General features: G+C 41.4%; 1 protein-coding gene across 1 annotated transcript in view; it reads left to right on the top strand.

The window, feature by feature from the left end:
- ttc7a (tetratricopeptide repeat domain 7A) overlaps positions 1-17,861 on the top strand; it is a 44,562-nt gene extending 26,701 nt beyond the window's left edge. The window contains exons 18-20 of the mRNA XM_026309303.2: positions 220-354; positions 3,275-3,477; positions 17,440-17,861. Coding sequence (XP_026165088.1) covers positions 220-354; positions 3,275-3,477; positions 17,440-17,658 — 557 coding nt within the window. The 3' untranslated portion in view covers positions 17,659-17,861. The remainder of the gene's footprint in view (positions 1-219; positions 355-3,274; positions 3,478-17,439) is intronic.
- Positions 17,862-18,935: the final 1,074 nt, after the last annotated feature.

Below are 18,935 nucleotides of genomic sequence, written 5' to 3'. Positions count from 1 at the left end.
TTATTATGCGCAGGATTTTGAAATGCATTAGCATGGTTTCACTTTTTAAAAGATTGTGTGAAAGATTATTCAGTATGCCAACCAAAGATGTGGTGTTGTACAATCTGTCAAGATAGTCCAATAATTTGTGCAATTGCTGGTATAATTTTTATCAGTGGTGACAAGGATCACATCACATATATCATTCTGTGATAGTTCTTGTCTCTTCACTTTTGTCAGGTTCGCTGAGCCCTTCGTCAGTTGCAGCTTCTCGTCTGGAAGCAGCACTGTCTGAGGTGTCGGACATCAGCTCTGGCCGTCGCCAAGGACCTACCTACATCTGGACCACATTGGAACGCATTTGGCTGCAGGCTGGTATGGCAGCGATACACACTATTTTTCAAATTCAATTAAAAGTTTGATCTGTCAACAAGTAATTTCTTATCTGTCTTGTTTTGGGTGCAGAGTCAGACAAATACCTGCTGTTGAACTGTGAGAACAGGGAATCTCTGCCAATATATTCAATGGCTGTGAACTACAAAAAAAGTTGGCTAGGAAAAAACTTCTGATGGAAAATAGTGATTGACAGTAATCAGATTCCACTGTTTTGCATTAGTTAATTGAGTTTTATACATAATAATCCCACTGACAAGTGCAGAATTGACTTTAGACAATTAAAGCTTACCAGTTCTTAAGTTTTATTTTAAAGCACACAGCAATAAATATCTAAGACTAAGAGTCCACAGCCAAGCTGCTCTGTGAGACTGTACTTACACACAGTGTTGCATTCAGCTAAATGCTAATGTAATCATGCTAACATGCTAAAGGGTGGATGTCACCATGCTAATATTTGCTAATTAGAACTAAAAAGTACAAATGAGACTGACGCCAGTGTCATTACTTTTGCAGGCATTTGAATTTTACTGGATTGTGTTAAATGAAACTCATCAAACCACTCAAGATCACACACAATTTATTCTGAGGGGACATAAAGGGAAGTTGTGGTATTATCTCAGCAGGTAGAGAGGGAACATGTGGTGTGCCTCAGGGATCTATTCTCAGACCACACATATTGAGCATACTATATACTGTAGTTGATATCATGGTAAAGACCACAGTATATACAAATTTTGATATACTGAAATAAAAATCTAAATATCTTAAGAGAATTTGAAATAAAAATCTTCCTCAGTGTGCTGTGCAGATAGTACTATGACTGTCTTGCATGGCTTACTGACCTGCTTTCGAACACAGGTTAATTTCAGTTTCTCTGGGGAGTGAGATATTGTTTATGCACTTGAAATTAGGAGAGTATTTTTTCATTTTGAGCACTGCAGTCACAGAAATTCACTCCGGGTCACCCACAAATAAAAAAGTTAATAACTTTATGTTCTGACATAATTGGATAGACAAAGATGTACAGCAAAGCAATTTCAGCCAGAGATGGCATATTTGCAACCTTATTCTAAGCCACATACTTTTGTGTGAATACTGCGCAATTTTCTATTACCTTGCCATCACAAACAATGGCAACCAACCAAATGTTAATTTAGTGGTCAGAGACATTTCAATACCATTAAATACTGCATATCTTGTGTAGGAGTGCACGCTGTACCCACATACATGTGACCACTGTTATCACTGGCAGTAATGCATACTGCTATGACTTCCACTCCTTCAGACTTCAATCTGCCTATTGAAGTTCACAGGGGAGCAGAGGTTTAGCAGGAAAGGAAACCAGAGGAGTACTGTGATTCTCCAAACAAACAACACTCCATCTCTCCCCACTCAGCTGGAGTGGATAAGATATGGGAATCCATACAGCAACCAAGTGAAGGCAGTGATGCAACCAGCATACCAGTGTGTTGTAGTACAGGATGAAATGAGTAGAGGAGCTGAGGAGGTCACGTCCCCTGTGTTCCTGTGCAATTTGAAGGTTATTTTCAATGTCCCAGCTTCAAACCGTGCTTGTTCCTCTGCTGAGAAAATGCTTGCTAAACTGAGTGTGTGTGAGTGTATGAGAGAGAGAGAGAGAGAACAGGCATGTGTCCCCTCACTCAAGGCTAAGCCAGCCATACCCCTTGCCTTCCCAGCATTCCTCTTCTCATCGGTCACTTCCTCTATCAATCTCACATTCTCATCAGCCACATTGAATAACATACAGAGTGCGCTTTTAAATGAATACACTTAGCTGTATATAGACTCACAAATACACATTACTGAAATTAAATGGACTGTATACATGCATTTTAATAGTTCTATTTTTTCTGAGAGCTCAGGTGAGGTGCAGGAAAAGGCCTTACATAACTGCTTACTGAATCGTTTTTCCCCAAAACGAACCTATGAAATGGAACCCCAAGGCTGGCTCTTTTTATCACAGAGAGGTAGCATGCCAGCACTAAGTATTTCCCATCTGTTCATCTATGAGACACAGGTAAACAAACAAAACATCTGCTACCAAATACACACATAGGTTCACACAGTGCTCAGGAGCACACTGCGCGTACAATACATTTGCACAGCACAGTTGACTATCTCTCTACAGTGTGCACACACAGAGGCCTGTCAGTGCTTAGAGCTGAAGGGTTTTTTTCCCAGGGTTTCTCTGGGTGTTGACCCAGCATTTGCTCATGACGATGATTGACAGCTCCCTGCTCCAGCATGCCGTCCACGCATTGGTCTGCTTCAGCCTCAGGGGGCAGGTCCTCTGGTCAGGTCTGTGTTCGAGGTCTTATTGGACAATACAGTGCTTGTAGGAGTGATTGTGCACGCGTGCGTGTGTGTGTGTGTGTGTGTGTCAGAGGTTTGTTCTCATCTTTCCAGCAGAAGCAAAGAAAGGAGGTAGACAGCTTTAGTATGCAATGGCCATATTTAGGCAAGACTTTCATGACTTTCCAGGCACTACATTGCTCCCACTCTCTCTTTCATACTCTGCGTGTCTTTGTACGCATCCATCCAAATGCAGTGTTCTGTTTTGTATTTGAGCACATTATAGTTGATGTTCCTAAACTCACAGTCAAGTCTTCTCTGTCACTAATCTTTCCTCTCTACTGTTCTTCTCTGACTGTCCATCTTTTCTTCATCCACATCTTTCCTACCCTAACTCCTGTGTCCTCTCTTACTTTCTTACTTGCTCCATTATCCTTATCTTCATTATTCTTTTTCCTATACCTCCCCTTTCTTTTCCTCCTCTTTCACCTCCTTCTTCTTTCATTCTAACTACCTATTGCGCTTACCTCTCACCTGCCTCACACTTCTTCCTCCCTCCTCTCACTCTCCCCATCTCTTTCTGCAGGGGAGTTGTTCATGGTGGATGGTCGTCTTAAAGAGGCTCAGTTCTGCATAGCTGAGGCCAGCTCGCTCTTCCCCAACTCGCACTCAGTACTGCTGCAGCGGGGTCGCCTTGCTGAGCTCCGGGGCCAACTAGATGAAGCCAAAGGCCTGTATGACGATACCCTGGCGATCCACCCCACAGGAGAGCACATACTGGTGTCCATGGTGAGAAACAGTTAATTCTTTTTGATGCTGCTAAATTAACATTCTGCTCTGTTAAGCATCGCACACACAAATACACAGTTATAGTTACCATTATTGTATGATGCAAGCTGAACATAAGTATACACCAAGACAAATTCCTTGTACATGTAAACCTGCATAGGAACAAACCCTTTCTCCTTTTTTTATATACTCAAGTATGCACTCTAACAAACAAGTGGACTCATGGGCATCTATACACACACTTTAAATTCTTTACTGGAGTTCACTAAATTATGTTACACTATGTTATGTTACTATAGGTACACACAAGTACTTCAGAATCAAGTCAGACTCACACATGCTCTATATGTATGTGAACTTAAACATTTATCTCAAGTCTACTAAATTACACAAAATTCAATTCAGTCACTGCTCCTTAACATGTAAAGACATAATTGGAATACACATACCCATCAGCACGTAGTTCCACATGCACATCGTCTCACAAGATCGTTATGCCTGTACACACCAAGTCATCGCAGCTCAACAGATTCAAACCCAGCACAATAAGAAATCGATGACATTCCACTGCTATGATTTATTTATATCATCTTCATGGCCACAGTTAAGTAAACAGGCATACTGTCCTGTTAAAGTCATGGCACCGTGGTTATAATACCATTGAAAATTTTATTCACACGCTATTATAAACTGAATAATACAAACTAAACATTTTTATGAATAAATTACAAACACATAATGTTTTTGCTCTTAAAGGACTCAACAGTCAATATCACAATATATGGGATTCTTCATCACATTTTTAATGCAGCCTGGCATGTTTAATCAGTATCTAATCAATACCTCATTAGGGTGAATTAGGTGTGTTGGTGGTGGAGCATAATAATTTCTCCTTCTTCAAAGGCTTTGCAGTGTGTTCTCCTCAAACTCTCAGCTATACTGTAAATGTAGTGCAAGCTGGTAGCAGCCACGACAGCTGTTTACAATCACTACTGTTTTGAACTGAACAAATCTCTTCTTTTTCAAAAGGTTGTAGCTTCTATTATAAGAAACATAAATGTTGCTATAGCTGCTGTTTTCATTCGTAGTTCAACAGCAGTTATTGCTAGCCTTAATGCTAGCAATAGTGATGTCAGCTGCTCATAATCATCATCCTTTTTCCCTGCATGCAGTGCTGTATGGGTTTGTGGTTGTTATAGTTTGTATTATCACATTATAGCTCAGTCATAGTCTGAGACATTAATTTGTTGCTGGGAAACTTCTAAATAGAAACAAATTTAGTCCATAACCAGCAAATGAGAAATACTCTCTCCTGATCACTCCCCGCATTTATTTCATTTGTGCAGATCCTCACTCACTCACTTCCACACTATAAAGATCCTCTCTTACCCACTCCCTCGCTCAATCTCTCTCCCGGTCTATCCTCCAGATGATCCACAGGATTAACCACAGCTGCTCTGACCTTTGAACTTTCTCTGTTGTCAATGCGAAAAGATCAGAAAGGGATATTCATCAAATCCATGACTTGTACTCCCTGACACTCACGCAAACGCACACACAATGGCTGTGGTCTCCATAGTGATCATAGATGTGCTCCCTGATAGCTCTTTGACTGACCACCTTGTGACCACATAAGGCTAATGCTTTAGCTCCTACTGTGCACTTTAGTGTGGCTGTGTGTATGTGTGTGTATAATAGTGTAGTCCCATTGGGGGCAGACAGAGGTACATGGCTCTTCCATATTTGGCCTGTGGGAGAACCAATCCCAGGGGGTGAAAAGTTGAAACAAAGCCAGCTGGCAGTGTCCTACTCTGGGTCTCTTACAGGGCAGATGTGTTCTCAGTCTGTGTGTATAGTTTGTGCGGATATAGATGTGGTTAGGCATGACTGTGTGTGTATGGCTGCCTCCCTCTATGGATTTGGTGCACATGTGGACTCCTTTTGCATTTTTTGTATGGTTGTATTTAGATCAGGGCACATGTTGTAGTAGGCACATACAAAATACTGCTGTACAGACTTCTATATGGAGCTACATACATGCTAATAGAGCATGTGGTAAATTGTTACATCCTTGCATTGTGATTGAGCCTAAGTGGGACATTGTGTGGGACATTTAATTTGGAGCACTGCCCATATTTCTAGCTTGCATCAGCCGGCCAGAGTACAGCCTACAGTTGCTGCTACTCTGTGGCTCTGGCTTCATGCATTTATTTTTATACTGTATCTGCTGTGGACACGTTGTGTGCCGGTGGCCCACTTATTCTGCTCTGCCTTAAGGGGAATTCTGATTATATTCTTGGTTCATATCCTTACACTCGAGCTTTTATTCTGCAAAAGTACATACTGTACTTTCCTTGAATGTCCTTAAGATCTTTCTCCAGGTGTTTTTTAGTTATTAGGGGTTGAGATAGAAAAGATATACCCATAGTGTGGCTTCACAATGAAATTCTATTGTTTTCAGTGTTGAAGAGTTTGCACAATATCTACCAATATCTCTAAAACATCTTTGTAAATGAAATTTTATTCATGTTATTATTCCAGAGTCAAATCAAGAGAGATATCCATTATATTTGATGTATCTGGCCATCCATCCCAGTAGACCAATGGAACCCAAAAATGACCTTTTTACAGAAATCTGAATACAACATTTATTTTAGCTATTTATTTGTGTCATATTTCCCTCATTTTTATTTTATAGTAAGTAAAAAATGTAAAAGTAAAAGTAAATTTTTTTTTATACATATAGTTTTACTTTTCATTGATATAAAATCACTGTATGTAGATCCATTAGACAGTATTGTTTCCTAATTGTCCATGCCAACAACATGTAATAAGTGCTATTTTTATTTATATATTATTTTACATTCATACATATGAGAAAGTATTTAATATATTCAAATAACTCTATTATATTTTATTCATTTAGGGGAAAATTGCTGTATTGACCTTGCCTGCTACAAAAACTGGTCCAGCCAAACTGAATGTTTGATGTAGCTACTTGTTTTCCCTGTCTCCAGACTTTACTCTAAGCTAAACTGCTAAGTCTGGATTCATTCCTTTAATACTATAACCAAATTTCCGTGTGATTTCAGAGCATTTTAATAGACAGCAACAATTTACATTTACTCTAATAAGAGCAAAAACAGCAAGGAAACAAAAGGAGCTTTTCTGAAATTTAAGACACCTTTGCATAGCTACACCCAAGCCAATCAGAGAAGAGAGTAGTAATTTCTCCACAGTAGCTGCAGTTGATGGAAAATGGAGATGTGAGTAAGGGAAACCCATAACTGCTCAGAAGCTCACCAGTCCCGTGGTGTGGGTTATAATAACACACTACCACTGTGTTCCCCTATTTACCACACACCACTTTACTCACTCCACATCTACATATTACCATCAGTCATGTCCACATGGTTTTTGAGCATGTGTGTGTGTGTGTGTGTGTGTGTGTGTGTGCGTGCGTGCGTGCGTGCGTGCGTGCGTGCGTGCGTGCGTGTGTGCGTGTGTGTGTGTGTGTGCGTATATGTGTGTGTGTGTGTATGGGGTGCAGTGATCAGACAGTGACTCACAGTGCTGGTCAGCTGCTGGTATTTTTGGATGGGTGAGGGTGTGGTAGTGAGGGAAACCAGTAAAAGGGTAATGGTATGCTGTGTGTGTGTGTGTGTGTGTGTGCTAATGGTAAGCTTAAAGTTCACAGTTTGATATTTTGATTTACACTTCACAGGGTAAATCTAAGCCTCTTTTCTGTTTGCTTATCATGTTATTATTCATTTGTCTGTCTGTGCTGTTAACCTCACTAAGGTAAGTCTTGGTTGACGTGTATGAATTTATGGCATGTGTGTTCTCATGGGTAGCTCATCCTGAAACACGGCCGAGCTTTGCTTCCGGCAATGGCATGAAATGAATCTGACCCATTCCCACCATCCTCCACATCCCTCCTGTTCTGTAGTGTAGCCTCCTCTGAGTCAGCCACACACACACACACACACACACACACACTTAGCCCACACTCAGCACACACTTTACTTTTCCTCCTCTCCAGCAGAAGCATATTCATGCACAGCTTCACATGCATCCTCAAGGATGAGGACTTGTGTTCATTGAATTAATCGCGTTCCAATTATCAAATGCCCCTCCATCTCTCTCCCTTTCTGCCTCTGTCTCTCTCTCTCTCTCTCTCTCTGTCTCTCTCTCCCTTGCTATCTCGCTCTTCTGTCCTCTCTGTGTGGTTGGGGGTGGTTGTCAGCTGATTAGATAATGCAAATACATTATTTATAACACTTTGCTTGTTCTCACCGCTTTATGGGATTGCCTAGCAACCAGGGAAATATATTCTATTGAGCTAGACCTCTGATAACCATAGGGAGAGAAAGCAAGTGTGTAAGAAAAAGAGGATGAAAAGAAAGGGGGCACACAGAGAGATGACTGGGATTTGGCTGGTGCCTCCATTGCTATGTATGGCTTATCTGGCCTCACTTATTTTTTGTCGCCTCTGTCTTTTTTTCTGCAGCTCCTCTTTCTTGATTCATTGGTCCCAGTTTAGCTATTTCTCACTAGTTCACGCTCCAGTCCTTCTTCCTTCTGTTTTCCCCTCTTGCTGCTACCTTTACATGAGAATGTTTGTATGTGCAAGTGTGTGTGTGTGTGTGTGTATGTGTGTGTGTTCGTGTGTTCACTTTTATCCATCCATCCATCTATCATCTATACCTGCTTGTTCCTTAACCAGGGTGATGGGGATCTGCTGGAGCCTATCCCAGCTCTCTTTGGGTGAAAGGCAGGGGTACACCCTGGACAGGTCACCAGTCCATCACAGGGCCACATAGAGACAAACAACCTCACACACTCACACTCACTCCTATGGGCAATTTAGAGTCACCAATCAACCTGACATATATGTTTTTGGACTGTGGGAGGAAACCAGAGTACCTGGAGAAAACCCACACAAGCACAGGGAGAACATGCAAACTCCACATAGAAAGGCCGGGTTGCGAACCCAGGATCTTCTTGCTGTGAGGCAACAGTGCTAACCACTAATCCACCGCGCTGCCCTGTTCGCTTTTATACTTTACTTTTTTTTAGTTTTATTGTTTATATCTTTATGTATCAGGAGAAAATGCACTTTTTAATTGAGGCGCACTCTACAACAACAGGTACACACACATACATGTGTTTGCCATGGAAATATGCCATCCAGGTGCAAACTCTGATGGAGATGTGTAACATGTAAAAGGTCGGCATGGTCATCATATCATGCTGACAAAAAACAAAACACACTGTGGCTCAGTGAAAGTGTTTTAAAGTGGTGTAAACTCTCCCTATGAGCAGTTGATGGCTAAGTTATTACACACTGTTCAAATACAGAGACCTTCATTTTGATTACAAAGATATAAATAACAAGCTGAAGGTAAACAATCAAACCATCCATGACATGTCTATTTGAATTACACTTGGGTTTAAAATTGTCAATGGATATACAGTAAATACTTAATTCATGTAGAGAGTAGTGTCATCTGCATCATCTCTGGTCTGTGGCAGCCACTTTAAAAACTAGTTTACCAATAGTTTACAATACCACTCTTGTGACTGTTTGCTGAATATAAAGCTCCAGCTTTTAGACAATTAGGTTAACTTGGCATAAAGACACAGTAGGAGCAGCTATCCTGACTCCATTTATCTCATTATACTGTACCTCCTTAAACATTAATGTTTTAATGAAGACATTCTGTTTCCAGTCTTTATGCTAAGCTAATAACTTGCTGACTGTTCTGTGATTCATATTTTACATTTGTGAAATTGTGACATTTGTGAGAGTAATTTTAATATTCTCATGTAACTCAAAGAACAACAGAACAACAAAGACAATACACTTGGTTCCCAAAATCTCAAACTATTGTTTATATGGAATAGGAAAAAGAAATAATTCGTACATTGTGGGATTAATAAGGAGCTTAAGGAAAGTTGAAGCCAACCCCATTGAGGTAAATACAGCAGACTCAGCTCACCTGTCCCAGTCTACCCACACATTAGTACTGATGAGATTAAAGGTTCAGCTCTCTTCCTGGTTCAGTGTCAGGGCATTAAGCCACTAGGTCACCCTGCATGTACACTATGTGTGTATTACATGTTTGCCCACAGGGGTTAGTGTGTGACAAGAAGGCCTCTGGCTGCCACACTGCATTATGGACCTGACTCATTCTTGACTACAATTTCCTAACCTTGTACCTAAGCATTCTTTTTTGTTTTGCCTTGCTCTTATTTTTCGGTGTGTTGGACCAGTCACAGCTCTTCAGCTACCAAGTACGTTTTTTGTCTCTGCACAATAGGAAATATGAATAATATCAGCTGAAACTGAAGAACAAAAATTTATTTACCCAATTCTAATCAATTCTATAAACAAATCTCTGTTTGGTGTATTTGTGACATCCAGAGGTTTTCTTCATTCTCTTCAGTCATGATGATTTTAATACATTTTATCAGATGTGTTGTTGCAGTATTTCAAAAGTTTGCTTAAACTGTAGCTTTAAAAATAGATGAAAAACTACTGCCCACTCGCTCAGCTTAACTCAGCTCAGTTCAGTTGTGTTTTAATGGCACGACAAGAAATAAACCTGTGCTGCCAAGCTTGATGGGATCAGCTGAGGTAAAACTGCAGACAGATGGTTGGGAGTAATTAAAACCAATAGATACCAGTGTTATCAGTGTATTGCCAGAAACCCTTGGTAGCAATCTAAATGTTCATGAACACACATTTGTTCACTCACTTCCTTTTCTGTCTGTTCAGTCCCCTACACCCTCAGTCACTATCTATGTGGTTGCATTTATATATGGATTTATCCAAACCACACTGGAATTTCCCTCATTCATCCCTTCATGCTCACACTACACAGAAGGAGCTGGAGACCACCAGCCTTGTGGATATTGGATGACCCATGTCTTGTTTTCTGTTCTCGTACTGATATGAGACACTTTCTCAAATCCCCTGGAAATCTATTATGTTTGTCTTTCTTGGAAATCAATAAGAATAGATCAATATTTTTTTATATTTGAAAAGAAGAAGAAGAAGAAGTACTTTATTAAGTTCCTCATGAAGTGGGTGGGCAGGATTGTCTAGAATGGAGTTTATTTTGTCCACCATCCTCCTCTCTGCCACAGCCTCCAGACTGCCCAGTTCCAGTCCAAAAACTGATTTTGCCACCAGTCTTGATGCCACCTCCCCAGCACACAACGGAACAGAGTCTCCTGAGGGAGAACATTCTGCTCTATCCTTTCTTGAAGAGTGCATCTGTATTATTTGACCAGTCCAGTTTGTTGTTAATGTGGACTCCAAGGTATTTGTAGGAGTCCACAATCTCTACTTCGTCTCCAAGGATGGAGACAGGGACTGGGGTGTTCCTGCTCCTCCTAAAGTCCACCACCAGTTCTCTGGTTTTCTTGATATTGAGCTTTAGACAGTTGTTGTTACACCAATCAACAATATTATTAGAAGTATTGGAGGTGAGGTATACTTCAATGTTGTATGGCTGCTGATAGAGGAGATGGCATCAGTGGGCAATGGGGAGGCAGCATTGGCAGAGATGTTGGGTGGAGGGATGTGAAGAGACCCCAAGGCATCAGCTAAGGTGGTGGAGGGAGAAGAGATGGTGTGTGAGGACACTGGGTCGGAGTAAGAAGCAGAGGTGGTGTCAAATCTATTAAAGAACAGGTTAAGTTCATTAGCAAACTTTGAGTCTCCTTCCACAGCAGTGTGTAACTTCTTATAGCCAGTCATTATTTTCATCCCATTCCACACCTCTTTGATATTGTTCTGTCTCAACTTGTGCTCTACTCTGTCTCTATAGAGCTACTTTGCCTCCCTCAGCTTCCTCTTGAGTTCCTTCTGCACAGCCCAGAGTTCCTCCCTGTCTCGTGCCATGAACGCCCTCTTCTTCTTGTTGAGGAGGCCTTTAATGTCCTTATTTATCCATGGCTTATTATTGGGGAAACAACGAACATTTTTGGATGGAACAACATTGTCCTCACAGAAATGGATGTAATCTGTGATGCAGTGAGAGATGCCTTCGATGTCCTCACCATGAGCGTCCGTGAAAAGGTCCCAGTTTGTAACCCTGAAGCACTCCTGCAGGGCCTCCTCAGCATCCTTTGACCAAACCTTCACATACCTCTTGGTATCTGAGTGTTGTCTTACTACGGGCTTGTATGTTGGTACTAGACATATTAAGTTGTGGTCTGATCCACCAAGTGGGGGGGGGAGGGCTGAAGAGCTGTATGCCTCCTTCACATTGGCATAAAGGAGATCAAGAATCTTATTTTCTCGTGTTGCACAGTCCACATACTGTTTGAAGTTGGTCAGAGTTCCCGAAATACTGACATGGTTAAAATCCCCATTAATTACAATAAGAGCATTGGGGTGTTTTGTCTGGAGACCAGCGACAACTGTGTGGATGATGTCACATGCACTCTGTGCTGCAGCTGATGGAGGAATGTAAACAGTCACAACAATGGCATGTGAAAACTCACGGGGCAGGTAGTATGGCCTCAGTCCAACCACCAACAGCTCAATGTCTGGAGTGCAGATGCAGTCCTTCACTGTTACATGTCCAGGGTTGCACCATTTAGAGTTAACAAAAACAGAGAGACCACCTCCTCTTTTCTTGCTGCTCTGTTTCCCTCTGTCCACTCACACTAGTGAGAACAGTTCATTAGAGCTGTCCAGTATATTTTCATGCAGTCAGGTCTCGGTGAAGCAAAGCAAGCTACACTCTCTGTACTCTCGCTGGCTGCTAGCTAAAGCAGTAAGTTCATCCACTTTGTTGCAGAGTGACCTCACATTCCCCATAATAATTTCTGGGAGAAATGGTTTAAATCTCGATGCTTCACTCCTGCTCTGCAGCCCCTCCAACGCCTGCTCAGGTCTTGGGGGATTTCAGGTTTTATACCAAGAAGCAGACTTGTTCCCTTGAGAGCTAACAGTTGCTCCCTTGTATAGATGCTGTTGCCACAGAAACTTATATTTTCTGACGCAGTTTCCATAATCTCCATATGTCTCTCCACAGGAATTAGAAGATCCCAATTCATCCACTTTCATTCGTTATCAGAGAGAAATCTTGACTTGACTTGGATTAACAGATGATAATTCAGTAAAAAACTTGCAAAAACAAAAACAAACAGGAGCTGCTGTAACTGGCTGCCACCTAACAGGCGCCATTCTAGAAAAAAAAAGCTTTCTTCTCTTAGAGTGAGGCTAGAACATTGATTTCATGTGCATCAGACATCAAGCTAAGCTAACTACATCCCATAATCAGCTCTTTATTTATGCTACACTCCAGGCAACTTCAATGTTTCTAACCTCCTTCGTGAAAAAGTATGATGGAACAGCTCTAGAAGTCGGAGCTCTGACTTCACCAAATTCTCTGACTGCACCCCAATTTCCCTATATTAGTGAATATATTTGAAATCCTTATCATATGTAATACTCTGAGTAAACAGATGATATGAAACATTTTGTGACAGCCTATATCTTTATGTGTAGCTTATCTTTCTGTGTCTTGTTGATGTTCTATGAAGCTCCATTGACACTGCTAATGTCCACATGCTCCCTGCCATACAACTATGATAAGACGAGTTTTTCATGGTCAGCTATGTTGATTGTTTATATTTGGCACCATTACTTACATTTCTTACACCTCCAACATGCACTGAACACAGCACAGATCATTCAACCCATCTCATTCTCATAAACAAATACTAATTTCCTAAAATCTTTAACTTTTCCTGTAAATGTTTTGTTTGCAAACAATGGTCTATGTGTAGCCTATGTGTGTGTGTATTGTGGTGTTACGTGCTTTTTTCTTTTCAGCTACTGTTTATCCTTTCCTGTGTTTATATCAGACCATGTTATATAGAGAAACGTTTATTTGACTGAGCTGCTGACCTAGAACGATCAATTTTCCATGGTTACCAGCATAACTGACACACAGCACAGATGGTGTGTGTGTGTGTGTGTGTGTGTGTGTGCGTGTGTGTGTATGTGTGTTTTAGTGTGGTAGGTGACTGTGTTTATGCTGGAAACACTGGAATAATGTAACCTCTCTGAGTCTAGAGACAAGAGCACTGACAGTAAGATGTGGAAGCGAGTGGCCAAACTAGCTGCAAGGAATACATCATACACTGAGTGTACACCCACACACACTTGTGCATGCATATACACACTCAGATAGTCACCACACACAAGATGGAAAATCTGTGTATATCCTGTGACAGGTTTTCACCATACTCCAGAGTTTCAATCTTCCTGTGTTTTCCTCACAGCACCAGTGAAGAAAACACAGAGGAAGAGAGAGAGAGAGTGTGTGTGTGTGTGTGTGTGTGTGTGTGTGTGTGTGTGTGTGTGTGTGTGTGTGTGTGTGTGTGTGTGTGTGTGTGTGTGTGTTCTCTCATTGAAAGTTGCATCAGAGCCCCTAGACAGCTATGTGAATTTCAGCCCAATTAATCTGGAGCTTGTGAGCAAAGACGGAATAACAAGACTCGTCTGTCTGACCTCAGGCCAACTCTATGTGTGTGTGGTGTGTGTGTGTAATAGTCAATGTAAGGAAGCGGATGATACTGTGGAAGAGAGGCTGCCTGCTGTCACCTTGAGTGTGTGTATGTGACAGTGTAGCTTGCACGTGTGTGGGTGGGTGCGTGTGCAGTATGCTTGTGTGTGAAACAAACTTGACTCCATTCTGTTGGTCAGTTGCGTGACGCCCTTTTTCTCCTAGGCTCTCAAACACACCACACCCCAACTGAACTGAGCTCTGAACACACAGAACACAAACACACAAGGTTCTGCTTGACCTTTAACATGGTGACAACAGATGTCATCCAAAATATCCTTCTCCTTCTTACATACACTTTAGTTTTCTTTAGACAAACACTGACAGAAAAAATGTATACATGAAATGCCAGTTATACATTTTTCAGTCCTTCCTTCCTCTGCTTTTTCTACCACAAATGGAAAAACATATATACAGTATATATGTCCATACAATGATTTGAACAACCAGTGAATGTAGAAATTGGATGCATGTCCACCACTCTTTCTGGCAGAGCCCTGGGTGGAACATGCCTAGCATTCCAGGAGCACTTTGAAAAATCATCTACAGCAAAGTACCAATGTCACTGAATTTAGTTGAAATTCACAATTAGTTTCCAACATTTTAGATCCTTTTTAATCATCTTCTGCCTTCTGTCTCTACTGCTTAAATTCCATTTTGAAACTTGCTTGAGATGGGTAGTGATCAGTATTGAGCAATATTGCAAACGTGAACTAATTACAATCCAAACTGTTTTAAGGCATCCGTCATTTGTTATTATCTTGGAAGGATGTGCAGCAGGTTAGGGTGATTAAGGACAGGGATGGAAATGTGTTGACAAGTGCCACAAGTCTGATAGAAAGATGGAAGGAATACTTTGAAGAAATACTTTGTTAGAGAGCACAGAGTAGAAGAGGTGACTGTTGTGGAGCAGGAAGTAGCAAAGATCAGTAAGGATGAAGTGAGGAAGGCGTTGAAGAGGATGAAGAGTGGAAAGGCAGTTGGTCCTGATGACATACCTGTAGAGGTATGGAAGTGTTTAGGAGAGGTGGCAGTAGAGTTTTTGACTGGGCTACTTAACAAGATCTTGGAGAGTGAGAGGATGCCTGAGGAATGGAGAAGAAGTGTACTGGTGCCCATCTTTAAGAACAAGGGAGACATGCAGAGTTGTGGAAACTACAGAGGAATAAAGCTGATGAGTCACACAATGAAGTTATGGGAAAGAGTAGTGGAGGCTAGGCTGAGGTCAGAAGTGAGCATTTGTGAGCAGCAATATGGTTTCATGCCAAGAAAGAGAACCACAGATGCAATATTTGCTTTGAGAATGCTGATGGAGAAGTACAGAGAAGGCCAGAAGGAGCTGCATTGTGTCTTTGTGTCAGGGTGCCGAGAGAGGAGCTGTGGTTTTGTATGAGGAAGTCTGGAGTGGCAGAGAAGTATGTTCGAGTGGTGCAGGACATGTATGAGAGCTGTAAGACAGTGGTGAGGTGTGCTGTAGGGGTGACAGAGGAGTTCAAGGTGGAGGTGGGACTGCACCAAGGATCGGCTTTGAGCCCCTTCTTGTTTGCTGACAGGAATCTCTGTGGACCATGATGTTTGCAGATGACATTGTCATCTGTAGTGAGAGCAGGGAGCAGGTGGAGGAAAATCTAGAGGTGGAGGTTTGCTCTGGAAAGGAGAGGAATGAAGGTTAGCCGCAGTAAAACAGAGTACATGTGTGTAAATGAGAGGGACTCAAGTAGAATGGTGAGGTTACAGGGAGTAGGGGTTGAAGTAGGTGGAGGATTTTAAGGACCTAGGGTCAACAGTCCAGAGCAACGGAGAGTGTGGAAAAGAAGTGAAGAGACGTGTGCAAGCAGGTTGGAACAGGTGGAGGAAAGTGTCAGGTGTGATGTGTGACAAAAGAGTGTCAGCAAGAATGAAAGGAAAGGTGGACAAGACAGTGGTGAGACCAGCCATGTTGTCTGGTTTAGAGACAGTGGCACTGAGAAAAAGACAGGAGGCAGAGCTGGAGGTAGCAGAGCTGAAGATGTTGAGGTCCTCTCTGGGAGTGACGAGGATGGATAGGATCAGGAATGAGGACATCAGAGGGACAGCTCATGTTAGATGTTTTGGAGAAAAAGCCAGGGAAGCCAGATTGAGATGGTTTGGACATGTTCAGAGGAGGGACAGTGAATACATTGGTAAAAGGCTGCTGAGGTTAGAGCTGCCAGGAAGGAGGTCCAGAGGAAGACCAAAGAGGAGGTTCTTGGATGTAGTGAAGGAGGACATGAGGATAGTTGGTGTGGGTGAGGAGGATACAGAGGATAGGGTTAAATGGAGGCAGATGATTGGCTGTGGTGACCCCTGAAGGGAGCAGCCGAAAGGAAAAGAAGAAGAAGATCATTCGTCATTTTCTTCTGCGTTTGAGTTTTCCCTTCTTGCTTTGCTTTTGTTATGAGTGCAGTGTGATGGACTGGCTAAGTCAGTAGGATTCAGGTTATTCTGCAACACTGGCAACTAATCATCATTGATGTAAAGTCTACATATACATATAGACTTATATAGTCCCTTTGACCATGGAGTCTCTTCTCTGATCCAGACAGGTTAAACATAGCATCAGCTTCATCACTCTTGTGTGTGAAGGTGTGTGTGTTTGTGCCAATCCGTAACATATTGCATCATCTTTCTGAAGAGGACTGCTCCATATCTCATGATTTGTGGATTTTCCCCCTTCAGCTTTCAGTTCTACAATCCCAGTCCAGCGTGACTTTTGTATAAATGCAGTACAGTTGCTGTTGCTATCTTTTTTGATTTTTTTTTCATACTAAACCAGTCCACATGACAGCAGGCTTTACAATCCATTACTATTATTATTTTTTTTTTTATTCTTAAAGCCACCATCTGCTTAGTTGTTCTTATCCTACCATGAAAAATGTTTTAATGGTAGATATTTTGGATAAAATATATTAGGGGCAAGTTACAGAAGTGAAATGTAATATCACCATTCTCTACTGTGAAAATTAGAGCACGCCATAGGTCAACTGTTAATTCTGTAAACTGTCTATAAATTCTTTTCTAAGTGGAGTTGATTAAGTTTTAGAAAATTCAGAAAATAGATTATCTCTAAAGACATAACATTTTGCTCCACTTAAACCACATCTGTTTAATCACCAAGCACTTCTACAGCTATAAAAATCACCTTAATCACAATGTGCTTTTGAGTTATTGTATGTATATCAGAGTTGTAAATGGGTCCTTGGAACGCTGACTTAACATATTTTCTGTCATATTGTAGGTGATCTTTATTGCTGTTTTAGCTGTAGGTGGGACAATACAATTTTTTTCCATTTACAAATTGAATTCTTACATTTTGCTTCATTTTCAACCTTCTATCCCTCTGTCTATCCAGGGCCGATTGCTGGTGAAAACCGGGCGTGTCCATCTTGGGGAGAAGATCATGCGCGATGCAGTTCAGCTCCACAGCACCTCCCACGAGGCATGGAGTGGCCTGGGTGAGGCCCTCCAGTCTCGGGGCTCCAGCCAGGCCCCTGACTGTTTCCTTACAGCCCTGGAGCTGGAAGCTTCCTGTCCCATCCGGCCCTTCACTGTCATACCCAGGGAGCTTTAAGGGGTCTGGGCTGGAATAGAAGTTTAGGTTAGATGGGTTGGATGATACAGTGAAAAGCAGTCTTAGCTATGCGCAAGAAATAGTACAAGAATGCAATCAATTCTTCCATCGAACTCTGCAAGCAAGCAAGCTTTCTTCTCATAATCAAAAATATAAGTTTTCAGTGACAACACATGTCAAGTTACTTTTCATTTTCACTGATATTGTTCAATCAAAAAAGAAGTTGTGATTGTATTATCACCCTCTAATTTTCTCAAAACATTTAGACTATAGGTGAACATTCCCAGCATCCATTCTCAACACGCCATCATTTCTGCTAGTGTTGAACATGAACTTGAAAACAGCAGCACTAATATTAGTGCCATTAGTGCAAAAAAGGTAACATGACTTCAGGCTGCATGGAAAAGTGTTATATCATTGTACTTCTCCTATGGAGTTAATAGTACAGAAGTAATATTTTTCTTTTAATTAGCTATGGTAGTAATATTTTTAATAACCCAAGTCACTGGATATATTCATGGTTCATAAATCACTGAGATGTGCTGGCTACATCTTGAGCTAGACTGTATGTTCTATTGTACTGTTCTGTTATGTGTTATGTAAAGGTAGACATAATATACAGTATTATCTATAGGCTATCAGCAGTTTATGTGTGATGTATCTTTGATGATTTGATGTTGCACCATCTCCTTTCCAGCTGAGAGCTCATATATTTTCTAACAGGGACATTCACATATCATTACATATTTAATTATTATCTATGTTTGTGTCTTTGTTTTCATAGAGTTTCCCTGTCTGTAAACAATTGCTCTGGTGCATTATCAGTCTCTGTTCTATTGTTCTGTTAGTATGGTACAGTAGGCGACTCATCGGCTCATGATCTGTGTTTATTTCATGATGCTGTCCATTATAAATAAGAATGTTTTAAAAAAAAATCTCTGCTGGATGCCGCATCTTCACCTGCCTTGTCACTTGTGACTAATGGACATCGCTTCCGAGTGCCTAATCACATTAATGTGAGCAGTGGGACTGGGCTGCTGGCTTATGTAATACTGCCAGCACAGTTTTCTGCCTCCAAACTCCCTCCTCCTAGCTCTCTCTCTCTCTCTCTCTCCCTCTCCTCTCATGTCTCTCTAGGTCTCTCGCTCTCTCCTGATGTGATGTGATGTGGCTTGGTTGCCTAGCAGCCATCCCCTTGTTTGAGTAACTGGGGAAGCGTAGAGATATCTGGTCTGCCCAACAACACACACATACACAGACAAGATGCACACACACAC

This window comes from Mastacembelus armatus, chromosome 15 (genome assembly GCF_900324485.2).
Source record: "Mastacembelus armatus chromosome 15, fMasArm1.2, whole genome shotgun sequence".
NCBI classification, from domain to species: Eukaryota; Metazoa; Chordata; class Actinopteri; order Synbranchiformes; family Mastacembelidae; genus Mastacembelus; species Mastacembelus armatus.
This window is presented reverse-complemented; position numbering and strand designations above follow the sequence as displayed.